Source organism: Triticum urartu, chromosome 1 (assembly GCF_003073215.2).
Source record: "Triticum urartu cultivar G1812 chromosome 1, Tu2.1, whole genome shotgun sequence".
Classification (NCBI taxonomy): Eukaryota; Viridiplantae; Streptophyta; class Magnoliopsida; order Poales; family Poaceae; genus Triticum; species Triticum urartu.
The window spans coordinates 260,625,847-260,636,093 of NC_053022.1; the positions used below are offsets into that span (position 1 = coordinate 260,625,847).

Below are 10,247 nucleotides of genomic sequence, written 5' to 3' on the forward strand. Positions count from 1 at the left end.
TAAGTTTGGAGGGCCTGCTGTCCCAAACCATGATGCACATTCTCACCATCTGCTCATTGCGCACCAGACCGAGCGTGAAGTAGCGATGGAATTGAAAGCCGCCTCAAGAAAGAGGGCACATGCACGGTGATCATGCTCACGATTTTCTTGTCATCTTGTCATGCTAACAAATGGATGGATTTGAAAGCTGGGCAACGCATGGAGTATCATTTCATCACAAGTTTAAAGGGAAGAGCATTTCTTATGATGTCGATATCACAACCTTTGGAGCATGTGCACAAACAGTTATAGCAAAGAAGCTGATAAGTGATAAAGAGATCTTTTAACCCAGAGAACAAAAGAGTTAAGAGGTTGAGCCTCATTCGGATAAATATCTGGCAAACAAATAATTCAGGTACATTCATCATCCAGGACAAATCTGAAACTAAGGAAACATATCATTATCCCAATCAAGCTCCTCAGACAATGGCATTTGCTGCGCTAGCGATCCTAGGCCAGAGGTCAGCACACTCCTTACCAATGGGTCCTGTGATAGCAGATCCTGCATAACAGAGCAAATGACAAGTTAAAACCTGAGCAGCACAGTTCTAGCCTCTCAAGGTCGTATAGAATGCACAATGGTGGTCACAGCAATAAAGTACAGTCTTACCTTTCATCTCACCCTTAGGATTCACAATCACCCCAGCATTATCTGCAAACAATGTATCATAGCGGTTAAGTTGACAGCTTCTGTAATTTGAGAAAAACATAAATGAAATGGTAGGGGAATACACTTAATAATATGCTACATACATGACATGCACATAGATGTTGTACATCATGCAACTTGAGAAGATCTCACAGTATACATACCAATATGTGATTGGTTTCTCATAGTACTATGAACATCCAAAAGGAACTAAAAGCATAAAGAAGCTACAACTCTATCTGCTCCCCTGCTAGAGATAAATAATTTTGTGCATAAACAAATTACATAACTGGAGTAAAGTAAGTACAACGTACAAACTACAAATTCTTATAAAGAGAACATAACTAACCAGCATACTGTTATTAGTGTTTATAAAAGACAACAGTAGAGCAACAAAGAACCAAGCAGAAGGAATCATGGTGTGAGATGCAACTCCCAGAGTTCCATTGCAACATAAGGCCATAGAATATGCGACCATGTTCCAGATGGAGGAATTCCGATGATGATGATTATATTCTTTGAATAGAAACACCTAGAAGGCTATTTTGTGGTGTTTACAAAGGAATACGCAAACATTAAAAGTTCGCTCCAGATATTGATGAAGGACCTCATTGCCCATCGTCACCAAAGTACCTTGATGCAGCAACGAAAGCTACATGGCTCAATCAAATAATGCTAGACTTCGACATGGAGGAATTTTGACAACAGCATACTTCAAAAACGTCGGGCACTATAATTATACTACTCCTTAATTCCATACAGAACAGTGACAACGGCATAAAAGAAATGAGCAGTATGAAGGCGTTCTAAGACAATTTCCTTGGAAATTTGAGAGACTCGACAACCTTTCATCGTTTCTGGTGTTTCTTCACGGCGTTGTACTGTTTACCGTGGATCTAAGGGAGTCATGCGGAATCACAAGCATCCAGATCTTCTAATCAGAACTAACACAGCATCTCATAAAACAACACTGGGAATCATCGTTACCTTCGAAGTACATGAAGACACCGTCCTTTCGGCGCCATGGCTTGCGCTGGCGCACGATGACCGCCGGCATGACCTTCTTCCTGAGGTCGGGCTTCCCCTTCTTGACGGTGGCCATGACCATGTCGCCGACGCAGGCCGACGGCAGGCGGTTGAGCCTTCCCTTGATGCCCTTCACGGAGATGATGTACAGGTTCTTGGCGCCCGTGTTGTCGGCGCAGTTCACCGTCGCTGCCACCGGCAGACCCAGCGACATCCTGAACTTGTTCCCCGCCGATCCTCCCCTCCCTGCAAAATTTCCCACCAAGTGTGTGTTAGGCTAGATTAACGAAATACACGAACGGAGGCAGGAGCCTCCGAAGAGGGCGGAGAGAGGCGGCTACACGCACCGCGCTTCGACATGGCGGCGTCCCCTGCGGCGCTTGCTCCGAGCGGCGACGCGAAGAGTAAGTGTATCGATTAGGGTTTCGCGGCTTGGGTTGCTTATATTGAGTTAAGAGGTCTTATAAGTTATTTCTTCTGCAGCTGTCACATTTCAAGCAAACGTAGCACTACGATATCCAAGTTTAAAAGATGGATCTACGAAATACATTGGCATAACAATGCCATCAATAGAGCAATACGGATATAGGACAGATGCTCAGAAACACCATAAGACGACAGACAATATAGCGCCAGAATATCCGCTACTCCGAGAGAGTGGACTTCAGCAAACGTAGCACTACGATATCCAAGTTTAAAAGATGGATCTACGAAATACATTGGCATAACAATGCCATCAATAGAGCAATACGATATAGGACAGATGCTCAGAAACACCATAAGACGACGACAATATAGCGCCAGAATATCCGCTACTCCGAGAGAGTGGACTTCAGCTCTCCACTCTTTTCCAGCTCGAGAACAATGTCACAGCCCCCCATCAGTTCTGATTTGTAGTAGAGTTGGGGGAAGGTGGGCCAGTTCGAGTATGTCTTCAGACCTTGTCTAACTTCCTCATCAGATAGAATGTCAAAGGACCCAAAGCTTATCCCTGCTCCTTTCAAGGCATTCACCACTTTCGAACTAAAGCCGCAACGTGGATTATCTGGGTTGCCCTTCATGAACAGCATCACTGGGGATGAGGAAATTAGGGCCTCGAGTCGGTCCTCTAGGCTCTCTTTCCGAATAATCCCTTTCTCAGTCAGAACCTTCTTCAGTTCCCCACTCTTATGCATCTCCATCACTATGTCCGAACCACCAACCAGTTCACCCTTGATGTACACCTGAGGGTAACTAGGCCAGTTTGATAGAACCTTTAGACCTTGCCTAACCTCATCATCTGAAAGAATGTCAAAACTTGAGAAAGGAATCTTCTCCTGCTTAAGAATATGAACGACCTTCCCACTGAATCCACACTTGGGCTCCTCAGGTGAACCTTTGATAAATATCATCACTGGGTTAGAATTAGTGAGGCTCTCCAAACGAGCTTTCTGAGCTTCCGTAAGCCCAATTGCCTCAGGACTCTGTTCATTTGCAGATTCAGACATCACTGGCTCCTCAATTTTGCTTCCTTGTTGCGTGAGAGGAATGTTGTGCTCCTTTAACACATCCTTCAGTTCACCACTTTCATGCATGGCAATAACAATATCACACCCACCAAGCAGCTCACCTTTGCAGTACAACTGAGGAAAAGTTGGCCAGTTAGAGAACTTCTTCAGTCCTTCACGTACTTCATTATCTGTAAGGATGTCAAAGCTCCCAAATTCAACACCTTCCTGCTTCAAAATGTCAACCACCCTTCGGCTGAAACCACACCTTGGTTCTTCTGGATTTCCCTTCATAAATAAGATGACAGGATGGGAGTTGACAAGCTGCTCCAAACGCTTCTTCAGTGTACTTTCAGCAGCAGAAGATCCATTTTGCCGTGCCATTTCTTGGACCTTTTCGAGTACAGCAGGCCCAGCAGCCACCCCCAAGCTAGCAGGTGCAGCAGACTGAGCAACATTGGCAGGCCCAGCTAACTTTGCAACCTTATTGGCCAGGCTGGCTGGGTTTGCGCCCTCCAAGGTATCAACAGGTTTGCCTTCCTGAAAAGAGATAAACCATGAACCGATGACAACCTCTTACAAAGAAGGCAATATAGAAAACTTCCAAAGCATTCGATAAAATATACTCCCTCCGTCCGAAAAAGCTTGTCCCTCAAATGGATGTATCTAGCACCAAGTTAGTGCTAGATACATCCATTTGAGACAAGCTTGGGACAAGTTTTTTCAGACGGAGGGAGTAGTGAGCTAAGCAAATATCACCTTTTTCACAGCCTAACCTCACATATGTGCAGGGCAAACACAGCATCCCAAGGCTGTGTGACACATAGGTTGGCATTACAAAGGAATCTCACGATAACAACAAAATGCCAAGTGAAGCCCTGATTAACTAGCCTAGCAAACAAAGACATCGCCGACCTCATGAGGCCCCATCGCAATATCATTAGATTGGTTCTAGTCGTACAGAACATTTCATTGTCCATACAACACTATAATGACATGTACCAAAAGAAACAGACGTCCATGCTAGGATGAACCAATTAACTAGTACAGTCATGCAAAATCTTTAGGGTAGGCAGGAGTGTGTATCTAACTTCATTATCCCACAGTATATGGGGCATGGGCACACATAAGTTATGTCATTGCTTGCAGAATACATCATTCTTAACAATAATATCAACACACGCCTCATCATGAGGGCAGAGCACATGCTTGATTTTTTTCCCTTTAAAACTGGACAAGAGAACTCGTGCAATTCAACTTTAACAAGGAAGAAGGGTACCGTGAGTCCGTGACCCTACCAGGATTTGATATCAAGTACAAACAATGTAAAGAGGTTTATTAGCATGAACAAATCATGTTGCATGACAACTGTAAACAGTAAATACCTTGCATAAAACAAAGTATGGCACTGCTGTAACTCCATATGCCTCTGAAATTTCCGGTTGTTCTTCAGCCTCAACCTGACAGAAGTTACCAACATGACGAGGATAAACAAGAAAAGGATTCAGATATCCAAATTACAAAATGGTGTGTCATTAGCAGACGATAAAGAATGGATCATAATTATATGTTATCTCATGAGCCCATACCTAATGTGGGGAGGGAAACGTTGCAAGCACAAGTGGGGCTGGATTCAAGTTAATCAACCGCATACACATCACATGTTAACTACACACTACAGATAGTGCTTCTCGCATCGCATAATAACTAAATAAACATGAATAATCACAATATAAATAATAATCAAACATGCGAAAAAAGTAACTTGGACAGCAGCATGAATCACGCGCCAGAACCCTAAACGCCAACCGCGAATCTGTACCCAGGGGCCTAGACCGCCGCCGAAGGATCACGATCCACCGGAAACCGGCCCGAACCCAAATCTACCGCGACTACATGAGGGGAATCAGAGTGCAGCAGGCAGCGCGTGCGTACCCTGAGGAAGAGCGCGTGGGGGAAGTCGACGGCGAGGTGCGCGAAGACCTCGTCCATCTGCTTGGAGGCCTCGCACCAGGCCGCCCAGAAGTGCACCGCGGCGGCCCGCGCGCCGCCGACCGCCGCGTCCAGCTCCGCCCTCGACCCCACCTCCCTCACCGCCCCGCCGCCGCTCGCCATCGCCGCCTCCGCTCCCTCACACTTCCCCACCAAAAAACAGCAATCGACGGCGAGAGCGCTTGAGATGGTAGCTACCAGCGGGGGCGATCCGGGGAGAGAGACGACGGACGATGACTCGTGCCGAGGGGTTGCGACCTGGGGTTTTCCTCTCCAGCCCCGTGCGGTGCGACGGCGACGGAAGATTCCAGAAGGGGCCGGAAGCCCGGAACTGACCGACCTAGGCTGTTTGGGCCTGGCCGGAGCGGGCTAACGGCCCAAGAGACAAAAGAATCGGTCTGATGACGCGGACCCACGCGGCCGGCCCGGCAAAAAGCCAGAGGCTGCTGCGGCGGCGGGGTCCAGCCGCCGTCCGGGGGTCCCTCCCCTCCCCTCGCCCCGGCCGACGAGTCTATATAAATCCGAAGCATTTCTCAGCTGCCCTCGGGCGGCCAAAAACGAAACCCTAGTAGTAGTTGCCACAAAACCCTTCTCCTGAATCCCACACGCTGCCTCCACCAACAGATCTGGGCCTGATGATGGTCTCCTGACCTTCCGTTCACTCTTTTCAGTTTGATTCTCTTGAGGTTTGTGTGAGTTTGCTCGATGGTTTGGATCGGTGATGCTCTTGTAGAAATACTGCGTTATCTTCCTGATCAACGTGAGGCCGCCACGATGAGCGGCGGCTTCCTGATGACACCATTATCTCGCTGAGATCCAAGGCGCAGGCAACCTCGCATGCCTTTTGTTTTTGTTTTCCTTTGTCTCTTTGGCCTGTTTTCCTCTGGATGTTACTTTGAAAAGTTAGAAGGGAGATCAGTGTTATGAAGTTCTATCTCTCAACCTCTCTCGCTAGCACTCTTTGAAAAATTGCATAGAAAAGCAGAGAAAAAGGACCGCAATAATTTTAGGTGGCTAGTTTAGTTGTATGTATTTACAGAAATACATCACATTTTCTAGTTAGAAAGCTTTTGCGGCAAAAAGGAGCAGGATTTTGCCGCCTCTTACCAACTAAACTTGCCAAAGAATTCCCCTCTCAGCTAACGTTTGTGAGAAGCCATGTATCTAAAAATTCACGATCAGATAAGAAGCATCACTCGGATCAATTTCCATTGATTCAATATCCTACGAACAAAATCATTCCTCAAATCAAGCTCAACATCATCAACATTGTACAAGCAGTTTGACAACATGATTACACGAAGCGATGGTTCAGAAATTATGTAGCCATTTTAACCACATCTTAAAACAAAATAAAGATCGTGAGCAGTGCAACATGTATATTGTTTATGGATACTACTATTCAGATAAGCAGCAGCACTAGGATAAGTTTCCGTTGATCCAATTTCCTATGAACAATCACTCCTCAAATCAGCATCAATATTGTACACAACCAGGTTGACAACACGAATACACCAAGCGATAGTGGAGAAATAATGTGGCCATGTCTCAAGCAAAATAAAGATCGTGAGCAGTGGAACATGTATATTGTTTATGGTTACTACAACCCAGTCTAGCAGTTTTGCTGGATTGTACCTGGTTGGCAGACAGGCGTGTCTGCGAACATAAACATCATAGATACAGCACGATTACAAGCAAAATAAATGTCAGCATCTCTAGCATACACTGTTCCCAGTATAGTCATGCATGCTTATTTACAGCTGTTCTAGTAGATTTACAAAGGCTCTGGCAGAAAAGTATAGCTCATTTCTGGCGTTAGCGAGGCCTGGTCCATGAGCTTAACCCACGAATTATGCCATATATCCATCAGCTGCAAAGAAAGGAAGTGACTTCAGTGGCATCACCTGCTCCTGCAACAAAGGGAATGTGAATGTGGTTGTGGTGAGTTCAGATCCAAGTAGACTCGTCAGCAAAACAGCAAACAAAGGGAGCTTAAATGTGTACTGATGATACCTCGGCGTTCTCCAGATGTTCCGCAGGGAAATGGAGCCCAGTGGAACAGTTCTCCAGCACCTCAGGGGTCTTCATCCACGCCTTGTGGGCTTCGATAGACTTCAGCTTGTAGCGAAACATCTGCAAAAATAAATCCAGTTTTCAGGACCATCTTATTCACACAAAGCTCAAAGTGTAGACAGTAGCTGATCATGTGCTCCTCCAAACCTCAGACAACGAAATAGTTGGCTTTTCGAGCTCATCTCCCTCGACGTGAATCCCTGTACCCTGACATTCTGGGCAAAGGATGGACATTATTTTGCTCTTTGGAGCTGTTTTCGCCTTTCTTCCTCGTTTGCTCTTTCCCATCTTTGCAATTTGATCAGCCAGCACCTCGTATTGGCACAAAATTGTCCAGTGAAGTAAGCATGAAGTATGGAATAGATGAAAAGCCTGGAAAAAAAACATGTTGTCACAGCATAAGGCTTTGAATTTAAAGATGGAATTATCTAGCTAAATTTGTTTGAAAAGAAAGCAGCATATGTTTGTACTGTACTAAGGAATCTCAGATAACAGTTAAACATAGTTATGTCTCTACTCACAAAAGACTTTTTCAAGACCTAACTTTCTTATTTTATTTTCTTTCTGTTTTTTCCTCTATAAAGAGAAGCAATTAGGGCTCGCTTTGCCTAAATGAAACAGAAAGTGTTTGGAATTACTAACCCCACTGGAGTTTCTACTGCTGCAAGCTAGGTTTCCTGTGCTGCAGTTCAGCAAGGTGGCTACATCCTTTCCAGGAAGCATTGATCGCCCACAAATATCACAAACTTTCTCAGCAGCAAGTCGCTTCTGCTTCCTCAGCTCTCTCCTCATAGACTTGCTGGACAAGGGGCTGACTTGAAGATTGCATGAGGTACCTGTTGGGGAGCCAGTAACAATAGCTTGACTTCTGCTGTCATGGGTATGGCCATTAGACTCTTCTGAAGATGCTTCTTGATCAGAAAACGACTTCTTCCTTCGCTTTCCACGATGTCCAGCCTCATCAATGACAAAGAAAGATCCAGCAGAGATGGGAAGGTCCTGATCTTCAGAAGGCCACTTCCTTCCCAACTCATATGCATAAGAGAAGTTGACTATGGCAAAACCAGATTGTTCATAGATGGTACATGCCTCAGAGCCCTGTGAGGCTTCTTCTCCTACCCAAGCACACCAGATTTTGCTGATCTTCTTACGACCTTCGCTAGTTTCAGCAATCTTGTACGCAATGTTTCCATAACCCAGGAGATGCACAGGCAAATTCAACACAACATCCTTTATCAACACGCTAGGAATAACAAGCGGACCATCGGTTTCGCTGCGGTTTGACAGAGCACTATCTTCAGTTATGGCAGAAGATCTACCATTCGGACGTCCATTTGCACCACTGAATGAGCCTTTTGCACCATTGTGGGAGCTCGAACCATCTCTCAACCTTGATGTCACCTCAGTGCCATTCCCTGCAAAGTCAGGATGGGGAACCAGAGCAAGTTCGCTGGTGTTATGCGAGCTTGAGTCCAGCAAGAGTGGATCATTCTCGCGTGAGTTGTTGAAGAAGAGCACACCATCATTGAACGGCCATGGCATGGGCCCAAACAGGGTGACCTTGGCCTCGGCATACCGCCGTGAGTGCAGATTCCCCTTGAGGTGATCAAACAGCACATTGTCGCTGAAGCACTCGGTGAGGCAGATGGTGCAGAAGAAGATGACGCGCTTCCCGACGCGCCGGAGCTCCACATAGGTGTGCCCATTCTGCCGCACCTCCCGAAGCGTGGCCTTGGCAGCAATCTCACGGATATCCACAGGAGCATTCCTTTGCAGCACCAAATCCTTCCCCACCATGGTGAAATCCCCTCGATTTACCACCACCAGTCCCTTCTATTCCGCCTCTCTGGCTTACAAATCCCTCCAAATCAACCTCCAACACTGATTTTCCCTCTTTGAAACTCTCTCAAGTTTCCACACACAAAAAAAAGTCACCGCACTTGAGATCTTAGTTTCCTCCCGAGCCCTAAGATTGCAAGCTTCTTAACAAAAAGAGACTGTAACTGGTAGTACACGAATAGAACCTAACACGGACGGTCGTATTCGTATCTTTCCAGCCATGGGAATGGAAGCAAGCGTGAGGAATCTGCCCAGCAGCGCGAACTCCTCGCCGGTGGCACCAACCCTAGTCATCAAATCAAACACGGGAGGCAGCAAACCCTAGACTCCTGACGCCCGCCAAATTGGCGCGCCGGGGGGTGGGGTGGGGAAGCGCGGCTGGCGAGAAACCTAGCAGAGGACGACGACGAGTCGAGGCTGCTGTGGCGGGGGAGGAGGAGGAGGCTGATGCAGGCTGCGGACGGTGCTCGGCGAGGCGGCGGAGGAGCGGAGGCGGCAGTCGGACAAGAGCGCCGAGGGCGACGAGGCCATGTAGTGCCAACACGGCGGCGAGGGAGGTCGTCGGCGCGCGGAATTCGCCCTCCCTTTTTTTCGATTGTTTGCTTGGACGGGGAAGTTTGGTCTGGAGGGTGGTGGACAAGGAAGGGGAAGGTGCGCGAGGAGAGGGGAAAAGGAGGCAAGCGCGTGGCGTGTCTGGACTCTGGATTGATGGAGGAAGGCGGGGTGAAAGAAAACGGGACGGGCAGGTAGCTGTACCAAAACCCGGCGGGTTCACAAATTCCTCTTCTTCTTTTTTGCGGGAGGGTTCACAAATTCCATATCCTATAAATCCAATTTGTATCCTTTAAATAAATCCAAATCGTATGCTTTATTTCAAAAAGGTTATTTTTAGGAGATTAAATTTCTTCATCTCGTAGATCCTCTACATCTTGATTTTCAAAAAAGAAAAATATTTTACTCCTTTTCAAATGTTTGTATACAAGCTTTTATTTGGGCATATGTTTTCATAACATGTTTAATTCTAAACTTGATATAGGATACATACGAAATATAATGCCGAGCTGTAAGAACTTTTGTTATTGATTCAAGGTGCATATTAGTAAGAACATACTCCCTCCGTCCCAAAACAAGTGTCTTGAGCT

General features: G+C 46.4%; 3 protein-coding genes across 3 annotated transcripts; all 3 read right to left on the bottom strand.

Annotated features, from left to right (window-relative positions):
- Positions 1-337: 337 nt before the first annotated feature.
- LOC125506536 (60S ribosomal protein L23) lies at positions 338-2,174 on the bottom strand. The gene is made up of 4 exons (XM_048671334.1): positions 2,062-2,174; positions 1,676-1,960; positions 650-691; positions 338-541 (listed from the first exon to the last, which is right to left on the bottom strand). Exons 1-4 carry the CDS (start codon positions 2,072-2,074, stop codon positions 459-461), a joined length of 423 nt encoding a protein of 140 aa, XP_048527291.1. The 5' UTR covers positions 2,075-2,174; the 3' UTR covers positions 338-458.
- Positions 2,175-2,284: 110 nt separating this feature from the next.
- LOC125506525 (monothiol glutaredoxin-S11) lies at positions 2,285-5,488 on the bottom strand. The gene is made up of 3 exons (XM_048671327.1): positions 5,137-5,488; positions 4,587-4,661; positions 2,285-3,741 (listed from the first exon to the last, which is right to left on the bottom strand). Exons 1-3 carry the CDS (start codon positions 5,314-5,316, stop codon positions 2,527-2,529), a joined length of 1,470 nt encoding a protein of 489 aa, XP_048527284.1. The 5' UTR covers positions 5,317-5,488; the 3' UTR covers positions 2,285-2,526.
- A 1,253-nt stretch (positions 5,489-6,741) lies between these two features.
- Positions 6,742-9,824, bottom strand: LOC125506513. Its single transcript, XM_048671319.1, has 4 exons — positions 7,909-9,824; positions 7,414-7,638; positions 7,207-7,326; positions 6,742-7,103 (listed from the first exon to the last, which is right to left on the bottom strand). Exons 1-4 carry the CDS (start codon positions 9,061-9,063, stop codon positions 7,044-7,046), a joined length of 1,560 nt encoding a protein of 519 aa, XP_048527276.1. The 5' UTR covers positions 9,064-9,824; the 3' UTR covers positions 6,742-7,043.
- Between the last annotated feature and the right edge of the window lie 423 nt (positions 9,825-10,247).